The following is a 26,645-nucleotide window of genomic DNA, read 5'->3' as shown; positions in this document are numbered from 1 at the left end:
TGCCACACTCAATGCCTCGATGCATTTAATGGAACACATATAGATACACGTTTACCGGCAACACTGACTAAGCTTCATGGGTTAGCTATAAGAAGAAAACCCACACGACACTAACTGGCTTGATCAAATACCAAGGGAGCAATGGACCTTGGCATGAGATGAGGGAAAACAGTGGGGATACATGACCACTAATTTGGTAGAGTCACTCAACTCGGTGCTAAAAAAAATGAGAAATTTTCCAATCAATGTCTTGGTCAAAGTCACGTATGAGAAGTTAAACAAATATTTTGTTGACCGTGAGACTCAGGCTGATGCAATGATCTCCTCTGAACAAGTTTACACTCATTACGACCAAGTTTATCACTGAAGAAGACACTAAGTCCAACACTCACTTTGTTTAACAGTTTGATCGCCAAAGATTTCAGTTTCAAGTTGAGGAAAGAATGAATACGAGAGAGAGGCGTCCAATGGGGAAATTCATTGTTAGGCTAAATCAAAGAACATGTGATTGTGAAAAACCTTAATAGCTACACATGCCATGTGCACATGTCATTGCTACATGTAAACACATCAATATAAATTACTTGCAATATGTTAGTCCAGTGTATACATTGGATTACGTGTCAAGTGTATACAAAGTCCCGTTAGCAGACATGCGTCATCATGAGTATTGGCTACCATATCAAGGATTATAATTATGTGCCAATCCAACCATGAGGAGAAACAAAAAAGGTTGACCAAAATTAACAAAAATACGAACTAATATGGATGAGAGAGAAAAAGATCAATCAAAATATTATTCAATCTGCAGACTAATTGGTCATTTAAAAAATAGGTGTCCTGTCGTCCCGAAAGTTTCAGTCAAACATTAATTTTTTTTTACTATCAATGTATTTCATTTCACACTATATAAATTCAAAAAATTCTTCAATTGTATTGTTTTTAACTAATTTTCTTTAACTTTATTAACTTCTCTAATTTTATTAATTTCCTTTGTTTATATTTTTAAAAACCACGTTGAGAATTTAGGTTGCAACTAGGGGTGAAAATGAGTCAAGCCAAGCTAAGCTTTACTAGGCTTGAGCTCGACTTGAGTTGAATACGTAAGGCTTGAACTTGACTCATTACCTGTCATAGGCTTTTTTTTAAAGGCTCGGCTCGGCTTACATAAAAAGCCTGACTTGGCCCACGAGCCTATTTAAAAGCTTGCTTAAAGATGTCTTTGATTAATTAATTATTTTAAAACCTAGTGAAATACTAACTAAAAAAAGAAAATTATAAAATTTCATATAAGTAATGTACAAATCCAAAAATAATTGATAAAAAAAATCATATTAAATTAAAGTCGTTAAAGCACAAAGTATATCAAAAGAAAATAAAAAAGAGCATAATATTAAAAAATGTATGGATTAGAGATGATTTACACTAATATAGTCAAACAAAAATATTTAAATTGTGTGAAAATGTCTTTACAAAGGTGAAAACGAGTATAGCCTCAAAGAGAGTTGTGCTTGATCTTCAAGAGAAAACAACGCTAGAGACTTATCCTTCCATTAATCAGTAGAAACGAAACTGTAGATTGAAGCCGAAACGAAATTGCAGAAAACGAATTTTATTCTACGTGAACAGTGTGCATGAACAATGATAAAAAACTGGAATTATAAAATCCTAGAATTATCCTCCTCTCCGAAAAAAACTTCCTAAACTAAAACCTTGGTGCTGTTATATAGGTCCTCGGTCCCAAAACTTACAAATCTATTTTAAGTCCAAGCCCACAAACGAAATAAAATAAAATCTGGACAAGATAAGATAAAATTAGATGAAATAAAATCTGGACGAAATAAAATCTAGATGGAATAAAATCTGGATAAAATAAAATCTAGATGAAATAAAATCTAGATGAAATAAAATCTGATAAAATAAAATTATTATTATTATTATTATTGTTAGTTAAACAGACCGACTTGTTAAGTTTAACAAGCTTTTTCTATAGTTTGGATTGCTGCTGGGTTCATTTCCACCCCTAATTGCAACTGATTTTTTAAAAAATTGCAAAATCACGTTTGTAAAAAAAAAATTGTTGTATGAATGGGAAAAAGATTCTGGTTGATTTGGTTCCGCTTTAAATGGGAAGAGCGTCGACTCTGAAACCTCCTTCAAGTCCTGTCCCTTTCACTGCCTCTCTTTTACCACTTTTCTCACTTCCCCCACACATTAACAACTAACACCAACTCAATTACAATTACTACAACACAAGCGATCAGAAGAACAACAAGAAGAAGATAAAAATAAAAAAACACACGCAAACACAAACCAGACACACAAGACCATGATGAAACTGTTACATCCATTCCTTGTTTCTGTGTCACAAGAGTTGACCAAACCAACACACAAACAAAAATAATACACAATTCATTCATTCTTTCTTTCACTGCCTCTGCCTTCTCTCTCTCTCTCTCTCTCTCTCTCTCTCTCTCTCTCTCTCTCTCTCATTCTTCTGTGGCAAAGATTTTGCGGAAAAGAAAAGGTTCTCGTTTTGTCTCAGCCCCCTCTTTCCCGCCACCTTCGTTTCATTCACCCTTTTCCATTTTCATTCAATTTCTCGCTCTTTTATTTTCTTCTCTTTTTCTTTTTTTCTTTCCTCTCTCCACTTACCTTCTGAGCCGATCTATGCTGCGAACTAATATGGGTGTTGCGTGTTGTGGCTGTACTGCGTAGTGGGTATCTTGATTCTCCCGGTGAGTTTCTCTCTTCTCTTTTTCTTTTGCTTAAAAATCGTTTTTTGAAGGAAATAAATGAAATTTGTTTTTGTTTTTTCTTTGTGGGTTTTGTGTATTTTGAAACCATATTTCCTTTTTAAGTTTATTTTTGCACGTAATGGGTGCGAATAGTTTGATTGTTCCGGTGAATGTCTGTCTCTGCTATTTTCCTTATGTTGGTTTTCTTAAAAATTGTTTTTTGGGGAAAAAAATGAAGATTGATTTTGTTTATTTTCTTTGTGGTTTTGTAAATTGTTAAACGTTGTTTCTTTTTAATGTTTTTTGGCGTGATAGGTGCGAGTGTTGATTTTGTCATTGGTTGGTGGGGTTGGACTAGTCTTTTGTTCTGTTAAATTTGATGCATGCTGCAAATTACGCTATAAATTCAGCTTATTTTGTGAAAAATATTTAACATATTTTCCTACATCCTATGGTTCGTGATTCCCTTTTTTCGTGAGTGATAATGTGAATTTTAACTTTCCGTTCTATGAAATATAACTCCATCTTCTCTGTCTTTTTTTCGTCAATTTTACACCTAAGAGTTAATTGGTCTTTGGTCTTACGTCATAACCGTGTGCCGATTATTAGAATATAAGAAAAAATGGTAAAGAAAATTTTCAAATTGCTAGTTCAAAATGAGTTTTTTAGAATTTGAATACTATGAGCTTTGAAACTACCGTAGAAGTGCATGTAGTGGATAGATAGATTCTGAGAATTATAGGTTTGTTTCCAAAAATTGGAGCATGTTCCTTTCGAAGAGCATTTCCTATTCTGGAAAATATTTATTACGGTAGTTGATGTATCTTGATGGTAGTGTCATGTCTGGTTTTAGCTGATTTAAGATCCATATAGTCATTTTGTCAAAATTTACTAAATATGAACAAAATGCTTTTATTATCTATATTTCTTGTTGATTTTCTGCATCTATAGTTTTTTTTTATATATATAATTAAGGAGCCATCAATTTGTATTTTGAGCTTGCGAGCTAAACTTCAATCTTGTTCGCTGCAGGCAATGAAAGCTTCGGAGAGCATTTTTTTTCCAGCCAGAATGTTGTGAGTGGATTTAGTGTTTAACTTTGAGATCTGCTGTGCAAAATCTGTTAGCCAAAATCCAATATTAGAACAGTAATTTATTATAAATTTGGAGTAAGATGTCTGGTGAATCGGCTCCCAAACCCAAACCACGATTAGTGTTATGTCCTAAATGCTGGCAACTTCTTCCAGAGTCTCCAGATTATGATGTGTACAAGTGTGGTGGATGTGGCACCACTCTTCAAGGTTAAAATTCTCACTGTTGTTGTATATGGTTTTACTTTTCGTGTTTTATTCAGTAGGGAAACATGATGGAGTATAAATTTTGAGCTGTGAAGTTTGTGGCTGTTGCACTTGCTGTTTGCTGAGCTCTTACCTACATACATATTGTGTTTGGGTTGTTATTTTCTTCTGAACTTATGCAAACCAAATTGATTTTTCTGATATGATTTATTCTCTTTGATTGATTGATATGAATGTCTTGCTAGAACAAATTATTCCCCACCCTAGGAAGAAAATATTGCTGCTCCAATCTATTGCCTACCTCTTGTTTGCCTATTAATTTTTGAACGCTAGTTTTGCAAATGAAGTTACTGATTATATGCATATACCTCCTATAATTCTTAATATTTAAGTGAAATCATTTCACTGCTCACCATACAGCTAAGAAACGAAGAAATGGGGCTGTGAACTCAGAATCCAACACACATGAAACTGATGCAGCTCCTAGAAATGCATTGAACAAGGAATCCAGTACACGTGAAACTGATGCATCTGCTGGAAATGCATTGAACTCAGAATCTAGAATGCGTGAAACTGGTGCAGCTCCTACAAATGCATTGGATCCTAAAACTGATGATAAAAAATACAGCAATGGAGAGCTGCTAGTTAGTGATCAGGGGAATGGTGTGAGGAAAAAATCAACTAGTTCTTCCTCAGGAGAATGTTCTTTGGATGGACAAGATAAAAGGGATCAAATTGAAAATGGTGAATGCAATGGAGAGCAACTAGCCGCTTCTCAGGATAAAGGTTTCAAGGAAAGAGCAACTAGTTCTTCCTCAGGTGAATGCTCTTTGAATGGAAGTGGTGGAAGTGATCAAATTGAAGATGGTGAATGCAATGGGGAGCAGCTAGTCACTTCTCAGGAGAATGGTTTTGAGGAAAAATCAACTAGTTCTTCCTCAAGAGAAGGTTCTTTGAATGGAAATTATGGAAGGGAGCAAATTGAAGATGGTGAATGCAATGGAGAGCAGCCACTTATTTCTTATGAGAATGGTTTGAAGGCAAAAGCAGCTAGTTCATCCCCAGAAGAATGTTCTTTGAATGGAAATGGTGGAAGGGATCAAATTGAAGATGGTGAATTCACTGGAGAGCTGGCATGTTTTTCTCAGGAGAATGGTTTGAGGGAAAAAGCAACTACTTCTTCCTCAGGAGAATGTTCTTTGAGTGGAAATGGTGGAAGGGATCAAATTGAAAATGGTGAATGCATTGGAGAGCAGCTAGCCACTTCTCTGAGGGCAAAAGAAACTAGTTCTTCCTCAAGAGAATATTCTTTGGATGGAAATGGTGGAAGGGATCAAATTGAAAATGGTGAATGCAATGGAGAACAGATAGGACAGTTAAATTTACCAGAGGAAGAACTGGAAAATGAGATTGATAGCCTTAAATTATCAGATATGAGAAGACATACAGTGTCCTACAATCGTTGTTCAGATGAGGTAACTCACTTTGAGATTGAGGCCTCAGCAGAATTGATGGCAGAGAGTTCAGTAGAAAATGCAAAGAACACAAACCTTCAACTAGAAGGAGAAGAGCTAAGTAATGGAAATGTGCCATTGGAAGAAGCAGTGGAGCACTTAATTTGTGCATTCGATAAAGAAGATGGCAATGATGAGAAATTGGCTCCAGTACAGGAAAAGTCTGAAGTGGACATTGCTGGAAATGATATAGATGTAGTAGAAGAGTTAAATAATGGAAACTCGTTACTAGAAAGAGCGGAAAAAGATTTATTTTCTGGATTGGATAGAGAAGAAGTCAATAATGATAACTCAGCTCTAGTTGGTGCAAATCCTAAAGTGGACATTAATGGAAGCAATGAAGCAGGATCAGAGAAATTTAATAACCGAAACTTGTTATTAGAGGTAACAGAAGAGGAGTTGAATGAGTGTGCATTGGATGGTGGAGATCGTAAACATGACCAATCAGGTCTAGTGGGTGCAAAATCTGAAATGGACAATACCAGAAATGCATCTATTGCCCAAAGGTTAAGTACTGAAGAAGGAAGAATATCACATGCTTACCCTCGTGAACTTGAAAAAGGTACATCTGGTTATCATGCTTCTTTTAAAGCCATTCACCATTGCTTTGATCGTGTAAGATCTGTTGATACATTTGTTAATGCAGAAGTAATTAATCCCGGTTTTGAGACTAGTGGTACACTGGGAGGATTGTCTAAATCCTCAACCATTCAAAGCTATCATGCTTATGATGGCAGCATCTCTTCAAACGATGGGGTGGACGAGCAGTTCCCTAATCAGTATGTAGATTCTCTTGAGAACACTTACACTGTTGCTAATGGTGTTTCTGAGGGAGGGTCCAGAAAAGGAAAAGGCCTTGTTAATAGCATGTTATGTGGTGATCTTGAAACACAACACCAATCATATTTTCGTGAGAGAAGGCCTCGTGTTCCAAGAGACAGCAGGAGGAATCTAAATGAAGTGCCAGAGACTACAAGACATGGTCGTGCACATTGGATGAGAACAAAGAAAGATGAGTTTCCAGCCAGAGTGCCTAACCATCGAAGTGGTTCACTATCTGGCTATGAAAGTGGCAGCACGTCAAATCAAATGCATGATGAGTTATACTGCAGCTCTAGCTATCGTTCACCAGACTCTTTTGATGACCCTGACCAGGAGAAGATGAAACTGTTGAGAATGGTTTATAAATTGCAGGAACAACTCAACAGAACTTGCTATCTAAACGGGGAAACAAATGGAAGACTGTCCATGGGAAGTCATGTTTCTGCATATCAAAGCCATGATCTTCATGAAAGAAGACTTTATCATGGTTTGGATTATCCTAGGTGTGATGAGATATGTAGCCATGGAACCGACTGGTGCCAAAAGCATAATTTTCCACATGTACCTTGTTTAACTGAGCCAACGAGCAGCATACACCATGTTGATCATTCCTTTTTTCCTTGCTGTCCCCAACAATGCCAATGCTCCACAGAGTTGCCTCCATGTGATCTTTATCAGCATGAAGAGTTATGCAGGCCTAGTCCAGGTCACAATTGTTGTTCACCTCACCATTCCTATCCCTCAGGTCCACAATGGCTCAAAAACCTCCCAGCACATGGCCATGAAACAAAATCTTGTGATCAGAAGCTTAGGCCTGAGGTGAAGAAATATTTTTGGGAGAAACCGAGCTTGACTAGGCAACATTACCGACCGGTAGCAGGTGGAGCACCATTTGTCACTTGTCATAAATGCTTAAAGCTGCTGCAACTGCCTTCTGATTTCCTCCTTTTCAAAAGGGTATATCACCAGCTCAAATGTGGTGCATGTCAAGAGGTACTCAAGTTTTCTCTGCAGAACAGAAGTCATATAGTCTCGTATGCACCAAATGGTCTAAAGCCCCCATCATCAAGTAGCCTTGATGATCAAAATGAGGTGATTGATGGAAGCAATCCACATTCAGAGTCTCATGCAGACCACATTTCATATTCTGATGATTATGGTCATTCTGTTGGTAAAAGCTACTCCTCAGAAGGTGATCCTGTGTCTGCGACACCATTACATCCCTTGCATGGCAGTGCATATGATAAGCAAACTGTCTCTTCTGGCACCTTGGAGCCTATAACAGAGAAGGACAAAACTGCTTCAAGAAGTCTTAGTACAAGTAAAGCTCCAGTGGAAACAGACGAACAAGCTGTGAACTCCTCCAATAATGTGCCATCAGAATTGGAGGCACATTCACAGCCAAAAAGCTCACCACTTCATCAACTGATGGGCTATACCTCGCCGAGTCAAGTGATAAGAGGGATTCCGTAATCTGTTAAAAGGAAAAAAGCACATACTCAATTGAGAAAATGATTGAGTCATAACTCAATGCACTGGCTCAGATGACAATTCAGTTTATTCTATTTGTGGCGAATTTAAAGTGATGTTTGGAAGATCAAGAATGGGGGGAATTCTTTTATCCAAATTTGGGATGTGGTGATGATGCATCTATACAAAGAATTATTGTTTAGTTCTCTTGAACAAGTGCAATAAGATTGACTTGTTCTACATTGTGTATTAGAAGCGGATTAGCTCCAGCATTCAATTTTTCTGTGCAACAGTTTGGCAGCAGATGCTGAAAATACATTCCTTGTAAAAATGTGATTTTGGCGTGTGTATATAAGTAATTATTGTGTTTATTTCAAGCTTTTATTTTCTTAAAGTTATGGTTAATTTTTTTATAAACAATGTGCCACCTCGTATCTCCTAATAGCGATCTGATAGCAACTTCTTTTTCTTTCGACAACTCTCTTAAAACTAAGAATGTGTTCCGTCATTAGGGGTGGGAATAGGTCAGGCCAGGTCAGGCTTTGAAAGGTCTGAGCCTAACCTACGATGAATCTTTAAGGCCTGAACTTGGTCTATAGCCTATCAAAGACTTTTATTTTGACTTGGCTTGACCTTTTTAAAAGCTTGGTCTGGTCTGATAACCTTTTTAAAAGTTTTCTTCACAATAAATATTTAATATTTTATGGAGTAGGAACGTAATAGGAAAGTTAAAAAAAAAAAAGGAAAGTGAATCAAAATAATGAAGAATACAAAAGAACACATGACTCACAATTAAAGTCCTTGATTATAAGAATAGAAGTTATGGAAGAGTAATGTGTAATAAAAGTCGGATAGTTTCAAAAAAAATTTAATTGTAGCCAAAAAATAATATTATATATTGGTACCCAAAAAATAATATATATATATATATATATATATATATATATATATATATATATATATATATATATATAAAGCCAGTCTATTAGGCTTATAAGGCTTTTTAATAAGCCTAAGTCTGGTCTATTTAATTTAATAGATTTTAAAAAAGTCCGAGCCTAACCTTTTAATTAAATATGCTAGTTCAGACCAGACTTTATGTAGGTCAGGTCATAGGCCCCTGTAGGTCGGCCTGACCTATTCCCACCCCTATCCATCATAAATTCCAAAAAAAATTACAATAACATAATTTTAAAGATTAAATGAATTTTAAAAGAAATGGTTAAATATGTAGATTCAGACATTTAAGAATAATTTGAGATGATGTTAGAACATTTATATCTCAAAGATCGTTAGAAGACTGTTTGGAATCTGCTCTCTTAGAACTTGTGTCACATTGTTCAAAATTAAATCTTAAGACATCTTTATTCAAGGTGAAAAAGTAGCAAGAAGAAAAAAAGAAAATCTAATGCTGAAGTATTAATCTGGTAGAAAAAGAAGAAAAGTATTGACGTGAAGTACAATATATATCAGAAGAGCAGGTTGTCATGCAGTTAAAACTAATATATAATACTCCTTTGGGATTAAAAAATTTATGTATGGTAGATTAAAATATAAATAAATCTTAATTAACTTTATCCTATTCAATTATATTATTTCTAAAATATTTTTTTATTTAATTGAGATTATATTTTTAATATTTTTTATTTTTGATATCATGTTTTAATAAAAAGTAGTTTAAGAGAAAAAAGTTACTTTTAAAATAAGATAAATAAAATTAAATGATGTTTATTAATTTTTTTACGTCATTCATTTTTGTACGTTTATTGTTATAGTTTTGAACCTTTTATTAAGTCTTGGAGAACTAACATAAAATAATACCTGAGATAAAACTGAAGAGGTTTGACTGTTCAATTAATTTTTCTACATCTTAAATATGGGGAGTGTGGTTATAGCTAAAGACGCCTAACATAAAAGAATACCTGAGATAAAACTGAAGAGGCTTGTGAGAAAAGAATGTGAGATAAAGAGTGAAAAAACTTGTGAGAAAGAATACTTTTTTTTTTTTCGTGAGAAAGAATACTCTTTGGTCCATAACTTTAAATACAAATTTTTTGTTGGGTGTTCCTAGGTGCACCCAGCATTATTGCAGGTGCACCCAACACTTAAGGTGAAATGATGAAAATATCTTTAATCCGTAAGTCATTTAAGTTGATCCATAAAAGCCTTACGGATCAATTTGATCCGTAAGCTTTTTACGGATCAACTTGATCTGTAAACTTTTTATGGATCAACTTGATCCGTAAGACTTTTATGGATCAAGTTGATTCGTATCAACCTTACGAATCAACTTGATCCGTAATTTACGGACCACCTTTACACACATTCATCACAAATGCAAAAAAAGGACAGGGATAATTTTAGTATTTTAAAAAAATGCTGGGTGCACCAGCAATAATGCTGAGTGCACCTAGCAACACCCTTTTTTGTTTTATATTTGTCCGTCCAAATCTCGAGTATTGACAGCAAACAAAAGCTTTTAAAGTAGTTATCTTAAAGAGATTAGTAAGTCATTTTTGTTAATTTATTTATTATTTTTATTGTCTTTTTACTTTTAAAGTAGTTATTTTATTTTTTATTATCTTAAATTAATGGTTTTAATAATAGTATTTTATTTATTTATTTTTTAATTATTGTCCCTAACATAACAATTAACAAAATAAAAAAGAAAACAAATGATAAAGATATTAATTAATGATTTAAAAGCGAATGTTTTTATTAAGATTATTTTTTTAAAAATAATTTTAATACCATAATATATAGTGTTGCATGAATATTACCGATAAATTAACAAAATACATAAAAAGAATTAACATTTTCACTTTAAATTAATAATTTAAGTGAAAAGTTAAGAATATATCAGAAAATTTAATTGAAGCATTTTATGATTTTAAAGTCGTGATAACAATATTCTTATTTTTAACTGTAAGCATTTATTGATTTTAAAAAAATCATAAAAACTATTGAACAGAACATATTTCATGAAGGAAAATAATGCTATGCAATTCATGCTTCTTAAAGGACATATTACCTTATACTCCCTCCATTTAGTTTTTTCTTATCTTTATAATACTTACCTCATTCTTCAAATCTTTTTCCACCCAATAAATAATATATATACACTTAAATAATGACAAATGATCTCTTATCCTTATTAGAAAGAGTCCAAGAGAATATTTTTCTGTATTTATTATTTATTGAAAGAATAAAATGTTGAATACTTAGGAGTTAGGAGCACTTTCATGAGAAAAAAATAATAATACAATAAACAATTTGAACAGAAACTTGCAAAAAGAATTAAGACAAACTTCCTAAATGATTATTACAAAAAGAGAAAGTAGTTAACTTATTTATTTTTTCATTAAAATTATTTATAATTTTTAAATAAATTATTTACATCTCGTATTTATTACCTTAACATTTCATATATCATTATTTCTCCTTTTTGTTCAGAAAATAATAATGTTATCTTAGAATTTTAAGATGAAGAAAAAAGAAAATCCAGGGAGGGAAGGAGGGAGAGCAATAGTGAAGGAATATTCTATTAAGGATGTTGAATTCCATCCCGAGAACTTGCAAAGAAATGTCCCAACCAAATGAGCTTGACTCTCACATGACAACTATGGATTATTTTATTTATATACCAAAGTAATCATACAAATAAAATATTTTGAACTAAGATGGGGTACATCTAGATTTTGTGTACCAACTCCTTAAAAATTGTCTCTATACCCTGCTTCTGCTATTGGAAGCAATGGAAATCCTCTGATCCTGAAGCATGTTCAAGTTGGGAGCCAGCAACCGTGTGTACCGGTCAAAGTACAAGAGCTGTTTCAGGAGAAGAGCAAATTCTCTAGGAAACTTCAATCCATATGATTCACTAACCCGAACCTGTAGAGCACAAAGAAAACATTAACACAACCCAAATGGAAAAAAGATGCTTCTCATTTCAATACATTGCAATGTAGTTTGTGACATAATCTGCAAATTTCTCATGTTTATCCAAAATCATAATTCAATACCATTTCTTGTTAAAGAAACAAACTTCTGGGTTTTGGCTTAAAAATTTCAAATGTTCACTAGTACCATATGCTGTGTATCAAATGATGTTAGGGACATGCAAACTTACAGAAACTGATAACAATATTAAAGCATCATCTTAATTTGTCAAAACAGAAAGGAAGGATAAATAGTTGTGTTGCTTCGTCAGTAACAAAACTCCATATATGTATCAAATTCAAATACCAGAAGTTAACAATTAAATTTTGAACTTTTTATATTGACATACAAGTTGTCTTTGGGTTCGAGTTGGTTCAATCTAAAATAGCTTACCACATCAAGAAAGAGTGCATTCATCTGCCTCTCATCAACAACTATATTAGCAGCAACAGCAGTTGCATTTGTGGCTGTTCCAGTTGTAGTTGCTACAACTATTTCAGTGTCCAATTCCTGCAGTTGCATAGTAGGCACAGGTGCAAAAATGTAAGCAACAACACTCAACTGGGATTAGGCCAAGTTATATGCATAAAGTTAAAAAAATCAATCACTCAATGATGGAAGAACTTATCTAGAACAACCACAGGAAAAATACCTTTTTCTAGATGACACTCTTTGCCTACTAGATAAGATAACTATTATGATAAGACTATATCAATCTAACCTAACCCCAGTATTTAGAAGAGACCTAATAAATGAGAGATCTTAATTTTTCTTAACTACATATTGAACATTGCTTACAACTAAATCTCCAATAAATTCATGTAAACACATACATGTATACATACATAAACAATTTTCTCATGACCATATGTGCATGGAGTGATGGATATACAAAGACACTGTACAGGTCTCTACACATTTATCACATGTATGATCTGCGTCTCTCTCCACACATCCTGTCATGTGAAACACTAGAAAGAGAGGATCCAAATCCATAGGGGATGTGTTAAGTGAGAGCACTGGAATATCCTAAGGTGAGTGAGCAGAGAAAATCCCAAACACTGGATTTTGCATGACTAATCAAGATTGAAAGACAGAGACAAACACACTATAGTTTGGGTGCCACTAGTGTAAGAAGTAAAAACTGAAATGTGCTCTTCAAATTAGCAAAGTAAATCCGCATTCACCTACGTAGTCCCACATATGATTGACATATTTGTGAGTTACAATACTTGCCTTAATTGATGAGAATACTTTTTCCAAATCTCTTGCAAAGGCCTTAGCATCAACATCCTGGTTTGTAGCACCCATTTCAATTAAGGAAGATGCCATTGAGTCATAATCTTCAATGGCAATTGATCCTAAGAAGACTTCCATAGCAGCCCATGTTTTAGGGTATATACGACCAACAATACCTGTAGATCGAATTTTTTTAATAAAATTTAGATTCACAAAATCTCATACATATAACTGAATACTGTAAAACATTTAGTTTTTAGAAAAGAAATGGTGTCTGAGCTCGTAAAAGAATAAAGCAAAACAACAGTGATTAGAGTTTGCAAGATGATACCCTGAAATAAGCTTAGCAAAAAAATAAACTGACTGAAAGAAACATGTAAAAAAACCTAAATTTCAAATAAAATGTATAGAACTTTTTGAAACATTAGAACATTAACATATGACAAATGCACAACAAAAAGTTAAAACCATATCTATAAATATGCACAAAGATAATCAAGCATACCGAAGTCAAGAAACCCAATACGGCCATCACGTAGAAGCCACAGATTTCCTGCATGTACATCTGCATGAAAAGATTCACATGCAAGCAAACTTCCAAACCTGCAACATTTTATACCGAGATACACAGTTCTTGTTAAAAGGAGAAGTAAAGGATGTTAACTGCAAAATATAATTTCGGAGTCATACCACACATTGAGAGCAGTTATAAGGCTGGTTTCTGGATTAGAAACTAATGAACTTATGGAGTCTAGGTCAGTAAGAGGAACTCCATATAGTCTTTGCATAGTTAAAACTTTCATTGTACTGCAGTATCGATACACTTTTGGAGCTGTTGCATTCCCAGTAAGTCCCATTGTTTCTAAATATCTCCTAAAAGCCTCAATATTTGCAGCCTCCTTGTAAAAGTCAACTTCTTCAAGCATAGACTCACGTATATCTTTGACAATACCAACCTACTAAAAAAATGCTCACATTACAAGAAAATTCTGGCCACTACCATTTATTTACAATGAAGAAATAATAACATGAATATGAAAAAATAAGTTCTAAGTTTTTTTTTCTATACAAGAAACTAGAAACAACAATGAATTTAGTACAATAGAAGAGAGCAAACGATGATAAAAAAATTGGCAGCATAGTTAAGAATTTTATTGTGTTTGGGAACATATACTTAAGAAGAAAAAACACTATTTTCATGCTGTAGCAAAAATATCCATCTAGAGGTAAAAGTGCACATACAGCTTACCAGTGATGTTCGGCTTATTTCAGGACTCAAGAACTCCAATATCCTAGCAACAACATAAACAAAATTAAGATCTGCCACTAATATGTCCTCTATTCCGGGTTTTAAGACCTTTATAACCACATCCTCCCTAGAGCCTTTTAGCCTTGCTCCATGAACCTAGATGTGATATACCAAATGCATTAGCAGCCACATAGTAATCTGAATAATATTTTTTTTGAAAGAGAAATATAGGTGTGCAACAAGATATACCTGTGCTATAGACGCAGAAGCAATGGGTGTTGGGTCAATGTATTCATAAACACTTTCTAATGGCTTTCCTAATTCCTTGCGCAATATAGATTCAATTTCCTCAAAAGGAACAGGAGGAGCTCTATCAAAACAATTTTGGAATTCTTGTACATACTCAGGTGGAAACAGCGTTGGCGCTGATGCTATGAACTACCACACAGAAACCAAATATAACCATCAGTATAAAGGTGCGTGCCATGAATAATGTCAACTACCAAATTAGGAAATCACAAATGTGTTGATAGAAACATCACATTGTTTTTTTTTTTTGGAAAGATGTTGAAAAGTATCACTATAGGAAGATTAGATCCCAACTATGTTGGCACCTAACAACCTATCAATTATATGCAGTGAAACATCATATTATGTGGCTATAACAGAAATTTGATCTGCAACTTGAACTACTCTTCTCCGACTAAAAGTAAATAAATATTGATCATATGGCCATTTTACAACAAAATAAGCATCATGATTTTTAACTCATAACATTGAAATACAAACTAGGAGGGGGAGGAGTAAGAAGGGAAATCCACTCATACCTGACCCAATTTGATATAGGTTGCACCCATGCGCTCAAACAACCTCCTCAAATAAAAGGGGGAGAGTAAACCAAGCTGCAGTTCAGTCGGTAACCCAGCAAATGAATTTGCTGACTACAAATGATGCAAGAGAATTAATAACTTTGTCCAAACCTTTTAATTAAAACACAAAAAAAATTATTTTCCTTTATTTTACAAGTATGGACAGGGGATATAACTTTTGTAAAATCAATTCCATAGTCCATACCAGACTAGTTCACAAATGGCCTCAGCTTACTCTAATTTCCTCACTAAGAAGACAGATATGCATTTACCTGTGGCTCGGCAACAAATTCTAAACATATAAGGAGCATTCGGAAGAGCTTATATAGAACTTATTTAGACTTGGGCCCAATTTAGATAAACTAGTCAACAAATACTTATATAAGAGAAGAAATTAAGGAGAAGGTAAAATAAATAAAACTTCTCTCATAACTTAAAATCAACTTAAGCATCGCACAAAATTGATTCTATTTTACAGGAAAAGTTTAATTCACTTTACCTCTTTATGTTCTTCTCCAATCAGTGTTATTTTAGACGTTCATCCAAGTTGGCTCATATTTCATTATAAAAGCCATTACATGGGCATTGGTTAACATAAGTAAGTGATACCTTAGTTCTTACTACTTACAAGTTTTGCTTAATCTATTTCAGTAAGCTTCTCGGTGAAACTTGTCAAAATAAACTTAATTCAGGGCCTGTTTAGATAAACTTCTCCGTAACCACTTATAGGAAAAGAAAATAAGAAAGAAAAATGAAATAAGCTTCTCCATAAGCTAAAATTAGCTTATCCATAAGTTAAAAAAAATAAGCTTTTGGAGAAGCTAACACGAGAAAGCTTCTATAAATTGGCTTATCTATAAGTTCATTTGAAGTGTTTTTCGAGAAATTTATCCAAACAGACACTGAATTACGCACTCATGAGTAATAACACAAGCTTTTATTGAATCAATCTGTTGACCAAACCCTGTCATAAAGCACTTATGAAACAACATAAGCTCTTATATTGAATTAAACTGTTGACAAACCATGTGATAAAGTGATTTGGTTACCTTAGAGACATCAGTTAACCACTCCTGACCAACCCCAAGGAAGGCCTGAACACCTTGAGCCAACCTCAGGACACCCCTTGGACCAGTGTTTAAGGATGTCTGCACAATGTCCTCCACCAGGTTCGGCAGCTTCTCCATGCTATCTGACACAAGAACAACAACAACAATACCCATTTCGTTAAAAATTGAAAAGCGAGTGAGTGAGTAGATGAAAAGTGAAGCGAGTGGAAAAAGGAGGAACCTTGGAATCTACGCGAGGAGAAAAGGTCACGCGCTTGCGCATAGCGGGAGAAGACTGTGAACCCCTTCTTCGACGACTTGGAGCGAAGAAAACTGAGCTTGGCAAAGGAAGGAGGGGATTGAAGGAAGCGAAGGTGGTGGTGGTGGTGGTGATGGTGGAAGAGAGGCAAACCACCGCTTCTCAACCCCGAAACCGCCATGGACGATGGAAGTTAAGAAGAAGTCAAGAACGATTTTTTATTATTAATTTTGTTTTTGGTTGCGGTGTTTTCCTTCGTCAATTATAGAGATTATTTCATTCACTAGTGTTATGGTCGATGAGGTGGATAACTAGGACATGTTTTTTGTTTTATCTCAAGGATTCAAGATTTATATTCTGTTAGAAAATTTGCCAAAAAAAAAACCTAGTTTTATAAAATAGATATAGGATAAATAGTCAACTAAAAATGCGATGGGTTACATATTAATTTATTTTTAAAAAATGATGAAAAATATAAATTTAATTTTAAAATATAAAAAAATATATCAAATTAATTTTCACGTTAAATCTTAAATTTGTGATATTATTTTATTAAGGATTAATTTAATAAAAGATATTTTTTAGATAAATTTAATATTAATTATAATTTTTAAGAATTTATTTATTATTAGATTATCTGTATAATTAATTTATCATATTTTTTTACATTAAAAATAAATTTAATTTTTTCACATTTTAGTAATTTTACCCTTTCAAAAGAGGAATTTGCTATTTAATATTTCTTACTCGAATAATTAGCTCATGAAAGATATATGCCATGTAGAAATTGCTAAATTACACTGTAGAAAATTGTGTGCTCGTAGCAAACCATGTGTGCGGCTGTAACAATAGCACGATCCAATACTCAGAGTCGTAACTCCTCCCAACAGAAACACAAACAGAAACAAAACTCTCGTAAATTACCCAACACACATCACTGTCTATACCCTTTGATCGAACATAATTTTTTTTCTTTTGGTTCTGAGAATTAATACATGATAGTGGCAAAAAATCGTAGGATCTTTAATGAACACGCGTTTGTCATGACTTGAAACAATAAAACATTAGATAAATGCAATGTGATTAGACCTCTTATCTCTTATGATTCACCTTTGTCTAATTTTGGGTTTGTCTTCTGCTCAAATTGAGGAATGATTCATGTTTCAATATTCAAAACAAAATCCTCTGAAGTTTAACTTTTATTACTCCGAAACAATCTGTTTGATACCATAGAGTTTCTGCAAATCATGTTTTGCATGCACAGGAAATATATATATTGAATGTGCTTTAGAGGGCCTGTTAGAGATATTAAATCATTCATGAGGCTAAATTTATGCAAACTTCTCTCTTTCTGAGTTCAATTAGAAGTGTGTCTAGGATACTGTTAAGACTTAAGAGTATGCAGCGCTCCCATTAAAAGTCTTAATTAGTCTACACTAGCATGCATGAGGCACAAAAGATAACAACATTTCATTCACTATGAAGCAATCTATCACCTTACATCCTCATGCACATCAAAATGAAAAAGCTGTACAGATAGAAAAATAGTAGTAGACTAACAGTAATAACTATGCTCTGTCCCGGACCACTAAGAAATTGATTATATTATTAACAATGAATGATGCAACTTCTGACAGAAAAAAAACAAAATAAATGTATTGGTTCATTTTTGCCTCTAGTTTTGTCCATGATTAGCTCATACAAGCAATGTTGCTGTAACAAACATGGAAACAAGTAAATAAGTTAGCAGTAATCCTCCTTTGATTAAAATATGTTAACATAGCTTACATACACAACACACAAACAAGATAGCAAGTTGTAGACAGACTTCCTGAAATTCAAACCAATTAAAAGTTCATACATGAAGAATGATAAAGTCTTCTTTCACATATAATGAACTTCCTACTAATGTTTGAATCTCTCCGAATTCAGGAGCAAGTTGTTGATGAATGATAAGAGACCTAATGCCATTTGGTGTACCATAAGTAGCAAAAGCATGTAGCGGAAAAACCTTAGATATTAATCAGAATGCAAAGAGTTTTAGTCTTGAATATTTTTCTAAAGAAAAAAATCCCAACAAAGGATGTAAAGAGAAGTTCCTTCCAGGAGCAGGGGCTATCAATCATAATAATTAGTTTTCAATTCCTTTAATTATTTAGCCGTGTAAATCTGTTATTTCCAATTCTGATTTGTTGAGAATTATTAGGAGATTGGTAGCTTGATTCACTACATATTAGGGCTGTTCACTTGTATATATATCACTGTAAACTAATATCAAATTCATCAATAAAAGTTACAAACTTATTCCTCCATATGGTATCTGCCTAAACGATCCACTCATTCCCTATTTCTTCAATTAAGGACGTCGTTCCCCACCCTTGCCTCCCATGGCCGACAACAACTCCTTCATTCCCAACCCCCATGAGCCATCCAAACCCCTTGCTTGCATCACTTTCACCAATGTCACCAAACTTCTTCCCAACAATTATCCTAATTGGAAACAACAAGTTGAAGCTCTCCTTGATGGCTATGATCTCCTCCAATATCCAGATGGATCTTTTCCTGCGCCGTCGGAAACGACCCCACCACTGCATCACTTCCGGTAACAACTCAGAATCCTGCTTACCAAACCTGGCGTCGACAGGACCGCCTTATATATGGTGCTCTCCTCACCACTCTCTCTAATGAAGTGGCCTCCCTGGTGTCTCACACCAAGACCTCGCATGATCTTTGGATCCTTCTCAAAAACACCTATGCCAAAGCATCTCGCAAACCTTTTCTCGGCTGCTGTCAGTGGTGCAACATCAAAGGTCATGTTCTCTCTCAGTGCAAAACCTTCCAGCAGCAGCATCCTAGTGTCCCACCGCCACCTCGTAACTCTCCGGCTCACATTGGACAGGTTCAGGTCAATACTGCAACTGTCGGCCCATCGCAACATGATTTTCTGTTTGACAGTGGAGCGACACATCATGTAACCAATGATCTCGATAATATGGCGCTTCATCATCCGTACACTGGTCCTGACTCACTGTTTATGGGTAATGGTTCAGGTTTAAACATCACTCATTCTGGAACACTTTTACTTAATGATTTATCCTTGTCTAATGCTCTGTGTGTTCCTTCCATGAAACAAAAAATAATCTCTGTCTCTAAACTTACCCAACAAACCAACTCTGCTGTTGTTTTCCTGCCAAACTCTTTTTATGTGAAGGACTTGCAGACGGGTCACACAACCCATAAAGGCTCATGTGTGAATGGACTCTATCTCTGGCCCGCCACCTCACCCTCCGTCCACACGGTTCGAACAGAATCCTCTGCATCATGGCATCATAGGCTTGGGCACCCTTCATCTTCTATTTTCAAATTTGTTCAGAAACATTTTTCCTTAGGCTCAAATAAATTTCCGCAATCCGATTGTCACTCGTGTCAAATTAACAAAAGTCATAAACTTCCATTCCATGAATCCACTCTTCAATCTTGTTATCCATTAGAAATAATTTTCTCTGATGTCTGGACTTCTCCTATTTTATCAATTGATGGTCTTCGCTATTATTGCATGTTTGTTGATCATTTTACTCGTTATATTTGGCTATATCCAATGAAACGAAAATCTGATGTGCAAAATATATTTCCCAAATTTAAATCGCTAGTTGAAAATTTCTATCATCACAAAATAAAATTTTTTTACACAGACAATGGTGGCGAATATATTGGTCTTCGCCCTTTTTTACTAAATCATGGTATAAGTCATCATACAATGCCACCTCATACACCTGAACATAATGGAATTTCAGAACGCCGGAATCGTCACATTGCTGAAACCGGTCTCTCTCTTCTCCATCACTCGGGCTTGCCCCTCACCTATTGGCCTCACACCATGACCACCGCCGCTTATCTCATAAATCGCCTCCCAACTCCAATTCTTGGGTACCAATCACCCTATTCTAAATTGCTCAACATTAGTCCGGATTATCATAAGTTAAAGTGTTTTGGATGTTTGTGTTTTCCCTGGACTAAACCATATGCTAACCATAAACTTGCACCAAAGTCTGCTATGTGTGTTTTTGTAGGTTACTCGGCTGATCAACATGCATATTTGTGTCTCGATCCCACAACAGGAAGGATCTACACCTCTCGGCATGTGAAGTTCGTTGAATCTGAATTCCCGTTCAACTCCCTAGTAACTCACGCTAGTCCAAGTCCGGAGCAACAAACAGGTCCACTTCAACTCTCCATCTTACAACCCATGAACCCACCGGAAGATTCATCTCCTGCCCCTTCCTCCCCATCCATCACCAACTCCCCATATATGGCCCAGTCCTCCACCGAACCCACAAACCCCACTCAATCTCCTCCTCCAACCTCACAATCATCCTCGCAACTCTCTGCTCCACCACCCCAAACCATTGTCAACCCAAATGGAGGTGGGATCATCACTCGGTCTAAAAACAACATTATCAAACCCATCCAAAAGCTTAATCTCCATGTCCAAGCCTCCTCTCCCATTGAACCCAACACCATCACCCAGGCCCTTCGCGACCCTGATTGGCGCTCAACCATGCAAGCCGAATTTGATGCCTTACACCACAACAACACTTGGGATCTTGTCAGTCGGTCCTCTGATCAAAATTTGGTTGGCTGTAAATGGGTATTTCGAATCAAACGAAATCCAGACGGATCAATTGATCGTTACAAGGCTCGGTTAGTCGCCAAAGGGTTTCACCAACGCTCTGGTTGGGACTATACAGAAACTTTTAGCCCCGTTGTTAAACCGGTGACCATTCGCATTGTCCTAACTCTTGCAGTTCGTCAAGGGTGGCCCATACGTCAGCTTGATGTCAACAATGCATTTCTTCAAGGGACACTTAAGGAGGAAGTCTTCATGATACAACCACCTGGTTTTGTCAACAAAAACTTTCCTGATCATGTTTGTCGCCTCAAAAAGGCACTCTATGGGCTGAAGCAAGCACCCCGCGCCTGGTATACGGAGCTTCGCGTATTCCTGCTCTCCCTTGGTTTTGTCAATTCCCTTGCAGATGCATCTCTTTTCATCTACCAAAAACCAGAGGTTACACTTTACTTATTAGTATATGTTGATGATATAATTATCACTGGAAATTCATCTGCAGAGTTGTCCAAACTCATTGCCACACTTGCTGCTCGGTTTTCGTTAAAAGATCTTGGATGTCTCAGTTATTTCTTGGGTGTCGAAGTAATTCCTTCCGCTGCAGGAATGTTTCTTTCACAAAGGAAATATATCATTGATCTGCTACATAAATCAGGCATGACAAATACAAAACCAGCATCCACTCCTTTGTCAGCGAGTGTTCAATTACTTAAGGATTCTGGTGATCTCCTACCCTCTCCAAAGGAGTACCGCACACTGGTTGGAAGCCTTCAATACTTGAGTCTTACACGTCCAGATATCGCCTTCAGCACTAACAAACTCGCACAGTTCATGCAAAATCCAAGAACGGCGCATTGGTCTGCACTCAAACGAGTGCTCCGATATTTGGCGGGCTCTTGTGATAAAGGAGTCTTCATCTCAGCGACTGCTCCTTTGACCTTTCATGCCTACTCGGATGCTGATTGGGCTGGTGACAAGGATGATTATGTTTCAACCACTGGTTACTTGTTGTATCTCGGTAACACTCCCATCTCCTGGAGCTCCCGCAAACAACGTTCTGTTGCTCGATCATCAACTGAAGCAGAATACAAAGCCTTGCCTGACACGGTTAGTGAACTATTATGGGTTCTTTCCTTGTTCACAGAACTTGGTCACATGCCCACTGTCAATCCAGTCATATACTGTGACAATCTTGGTGCCACAAATCTCAGTGCTAATCCTGTCTTCCACTCTCGGATGAAGCATATAGCCTTAGCCTACCACTTTGTCCGAGAACATGTTCAACATGGCAAGTTTCGAGTGTCTTTTGTGTCTACCGATGATCAACTTGCTGATATTCTAACAAAGCCTCTACTTCGCCCTCGGTTCGAATCGTTACTGTCCAAGTTGCATCTCTCATCCAAATTATACAACTTGCGGGAGGATATCAATCATAATAATTAGTTTTCAATTCCTTTAATTATTTAGCCGTGCAAATCTGTTATTTCCAATTCTGATTTGTTGAGAATTATTAGGAGATTGGTAGCTTGATTCACTACATATTAGGGCTGTTCACTTGTATATATATCACTGTAAACTAATATCAAATTCATCAATAAAAGTTACAAACTTATTCCTCTATAGGGGCAAATTCAACACATGTCATGATCCCCACCATCACACATCAACAATTGAAAAGAAAAAAGAATGATTATATTTAAAAGCTTGGTAGCGCATCTTCCTTCATAGATTCCTAACATGTTAAATGCTTTTCATACTCTCATCAGCTTAATCTTGCTGCGAGTATGATCAATAGCATGTTAATTGACACCAAATCAATCCTCCTAAAACTGAAGTTCACACAAATATTATTTATTTTTCTTTTTATTACTTGTAAGAAACTTGATTTATCAATTAAGCCAAATGGTGTTATTACCCCAGCAGTTTCACATGCTCCTTGAGTTTCACATACCTTATAGTCTCCCCCAACACAGAGACCTTGTCCATCTGCAAACAAATTAGCATTCCTTAATGCCATATATACAAATATATAAATATAACTTTCTTGTACAAGGGGTGAATTTATTAGAGCCAATTGAATCATAGCTTTCTCGAGTATGCTCAATGGAACTTATATTTTGGAGTATATTTCCATTTGTGTTCTAAAACATACGAAATTGAATGCACCCGACACAGAACTCCTATGATTTACATCTCTCTATATCTCTGTTGTTTTGTATGATAAATCCCTAAGTTGTGTGTGATTTCTGATATGTACTATCTCCAATTTACACCTCGCAGCCAATGCTAGCATACGTCTTATTGAACATGCATTCTATATTTTAGAGTATATTTCTCTGTCGCTTTTGCAAAATTAGGTGTCTCTACCCGTGAGGTGATGATCATTTCATTTAACGTATGCTTGATGATTATTATCCCACAAGATGCACTGATATCAAAATTACAAAACAATAACAATGATATATAGTTATTACTTATTAGTACCATGACATCCAGAAGCCTATAGAACAAATATGCATACTGTATCTTGGACCATTTTGATTTGATTCCTTACATTAAGTAATCTTATATGTATTCCTAGTAACAATTTAACATATAAACATGCATGCATGGACCATATTACAAATTCTGAACAAACTCTGAAATTACAGAGAAAGAGAATGAAGATGATGAAAAATGACTTTCTCATTAATTGGTGATATGATACAGAAGGTTTTATTATAGTGTGTTTCTGTTACAACTAGTCAGTAACTAACTTGATTAGTAGTTATTACAAGTGTCATTTATTATTTAACTAACTAACTGGCCATAACATAATCATGCCATGACCAAAGAACAATGGCATCTGATCAAGTATCAATTAAGTAGATAATTTGGTTAAGTTGTGAGTTTCAAATTGAACAAAAACAACATACTTTTACACTTTGCGCAATTTCATATTCTTGAACAATAGTTACTAAATTTCTTAATGCATTCGGATTGCTGCCTCTTGAACTCCAACTCCAGCTCAAAGTCTCGGAAATGGCTTGCCTGCTCCAAGTCTGGTGGGACCAAATAGTCCAAAGAACTAGCAGCACCGTTGTCTCAAAACGCTTCAAGAAGTTGAGGGTAAAGCTCCATACATGATATGCACCTCGAAGTACCAATGTATGGTTATCGAACGTCCACGGCTCCCCATCAATAATACTTGAAATCTATTTCTTGGTAGAATTGAAATAGGAATAAACCTCCTACCCAGCAGAAAAAGGCTCTTATTCGTATTCTCCTCTACTACATTCTCCACATGAAAAACCATCCTATCCTCCTCTTGTTCCACCAGAGATAAACTCTTCATTCCACAATGTTACACCCCACCCTCTTTTCTCACCCTTCACCCCAAACTTAAATTAACTAAATCTCTCAGCATAAACAAATAAAACAAGCACAAAGCAACTTGCATAGCCAAAGATTAAACCAAAAAAATGGAAAAAAAAATTAAAACAAAAACATGAAAGAATAAAAGCCTAAGGTAGAAAAAAATGCACAATTGTCTAATATTAAGATGCAAGTCCCGGACAATGACACCAATTTACTTGTTAACTCCTTGTCAAGCATATCAGGTCACACAAATAGTATAAAATAAAAGTCCATCTATCATATTCATAGGAAAAAATGTAATACTCAACAAAATAGCAATGTTAACTAACCACGGCTATCGAAACAACTTTATTTTAATGGGATTGCAGCAATGTAAATAACAATAGTATTAATTAACAAAAGCTGTCTTTGACATTTTTATGAAGACATAGAGTGCAATAAAAAGAGGTAAAATAGCAAAGGACAAAATAGTTGGGATTGATTTCACTAAACCACCTCCTCTAGTTCAAAATCTAACCATTATCATTAACTAACAAAAATACCCAAACACCAATCCCATGGATGGAAAAAGCCTAAATCCCTCAACTAAACTATCAATTCCTTAAATTAGTTTAGCCAAGCAGCTTACTTTAAGAACAAGAATTAAAAAATGACTAACAAGTCTTGCTTTATCCATAGACATAAAACTCATTAGGTGTTCTTCCCTATATCTTAGTTCATATGCATTTTTCAATGATCATTCAAATCACAAAATCAAATAACGACTGATCAAGCCAATGCAAGATTAAGCATAGAAGAGAATACTTAACAATGAACAATAAATATAGATTCATAACTTGAATCTAAACATACAAATAAGTTCAATTGCATCAATTTCCACGAAGAATTAAACCTAACTACATAACTAAAAGAAGAGAAGATGCAAAAATGAAGGAAAATTATGCACAAAATGATGAGAATCGTAGGGAAGCCATAGAGAACAAGTGAGAGCTTTCCCGCCCCTCACAATGCCCTAGATCGCTCCATAAACCACAAGTATCGACAATCCTTTGAATGTGATATTTTATCCTTGTGTTTCAGCCTTACTAATGCCACATCAACACTCCCACGCCCATCATCAGGCTTCCCATGCCCAGCTTCACAAAAAGGACATCAGAGGTGCACTTGAAGGTCCTTACGCCTGACTTCAGTGGTCAACAAGCAAAATAAAATTTTCTACATTCTTAAACTCAACCTCAAGTCTAGCCTCAGCAAGTAAAGAACACAATGATGGTATTTGGAAAATACCCAAGTCCCACATCGGCTGCCTCAATCCTTGGAGTGCAGCTTATATACCTGTTGGACAACTTCACTTAATGCCAATTGGTTTTAAGATGAAATCTAACATGGTATCAGAGCAGGCTCTGACTCTGGGACCTCTCATTCGCTTCCGCTACGACGAGCACCCACCATTTGTGGTTCACGCACCAAGCCCAATAAGTGCGGCTTATATATCTGTTGGGCGTGAAGGGGGTGTATTGGGAAAATACCCAAGTCCCACATTTGCCTCAATCCTAGGAGTGCAGCTTATATACCTGTTGGGCAACTTCACTTAATGCCAATTGGTTTTAAGATGAAATCTAACATGGTATCAGAACAGGCTCTGACTCTGGGACCTCTCATTCGCTTCCGCTGCGACGAGTACCCACCATTTGTGGTTCACGCACCAAGTCCAATAAGTGCAGCTTATATATCTATTGGGCAACTTCACTTAATGCCAATTGGTTTTAAGATGAAATCTAACAGATGGCTCCGGGCTTTCAAAATATGCTTCTAAAGCTTTAGTTTGACCTTGCAAATGCTATCCTTCCATATTCTTCAATTATTCTTCTTTTCCTACAATAAAACATAAAAAACTAACAAAATTACTAGAAACATTAACACTACTTCTAAATACTAGTTAGATTAGCCTAAAAGTGATTAAAACAAAATTCTAAGTCATAAAAATATGAGATAAATGGCAAGATATATAAACATACAAGGCATTTATCCCCAAACATTTTAATTACTAGTTAATCGATTAGCCTAAAAGTGATTAAAACAAAATTTTAAGTCATAAAAATATGAGATAAATGGCAAGATATATAAGCATACAAGGCATTTATCCCCAAACATTTTATTTAAAATACCAAGAAATAACATTTTCATGTTACATGTTCAGGAATAACAGAGAATA

At 35.3% G+C, this 26,645-nt stretch overlaps 2 protein-coding genes across 3 annotated transcripts; one reads left to right on the top strand and one right to left on the bottom strand.

Annotated features, from left to right (window-relative positions):
• The first annotated feature begins 2,167 nt into the window (after nucleotides 1–2,167).
• On the top strand, nucleotides 2,168–8,219 carry LOC114384864. Of its 2 annotated transcripts, XM_028344681.1 has the most exons (4): nucleotides 2,168–2,738; nucleotides 3,771–4,039; nucleotides 4,457–6,112; nucleotides 6,197–8,219. In XM_028344681.1, exons 2-4 carry the CDS (start codon nucleotides 3,913–3,915, stop codon nucleotides 7,843–7,845), a joined length of 3,432 nt encoding a protein of 1,143 aa, XP_028200482.1. In that variant the 5' UTR covers nucleotides 2,168–2,738; nucleotides 3,771–3,912; the 3' UTR covers nucleotides 7,846–8,219. The 2 variants fall into 2 exon arrangements, with proteins under 2 accessions (XP_028200482.1, XP_028200481.1); XM_028344680.1 differs by having other exon boundaries at nucleotides 4,457–8,219.
• A 3,145-nt stretch (nucleotides 8,220–11,364) lies between these two features.
• LOC114385039 (uncharacterized aarF domain-containing protein kinase At5g05200, chloroplastic) lies at nucleotides 11,365–16,727 on the bottom strand. The gene is made up of 10 exons (XM_028344973.1): nucleotides 16,429–16,727; nucleotides 16,188–16,330; nucleotides 15,097–15,210; nucleotides 14,519–14,707; nucleotides 14,270–14,425; nucleotides 13,711–13,976; nucleotides 13,526–13,623; nucleotides 13,018–13,196; nucleotides 12,175–12,291; nucleotides 11,365–11,733 (listed from the first exon to the last, which is right to left on the bottom strand). Exons 1-10 carry the CDS (start codon nucleotides 16,625–16,627, stop codon nucleotides 11,569–11,571), a joined length of 1,626 nt encoding a protein of 541 aa, XP_028200774.1. The 5' UTR covers nucleotides 16,628–16,727; the 3' UTR covers nucleotides 11,365–11,568.
• Between the last annotated feature and the right edge of the window lie 9,918 nt (nucleotides 16,728–26,645).

Source organism: Glycine soja, chromosome 14 (genome assembly GCF_004193775.1).
Source record: "Glycine soja cultivar W05 chromosome 14, ASM419377v2, whole genome shotgun sequence".
Taxonomy (NCBI): domain Eukaryota; kingdom Viridiplantae; phylum Streptophyta; class Magnoliopsida; order Fabales; family Fabaceae; genus Glycine; species Glycine soja.
Note: the sequence above shows the minus strand (reverse complement) of the source record. Positions and strands in the feature narration are given on the sequence as shown.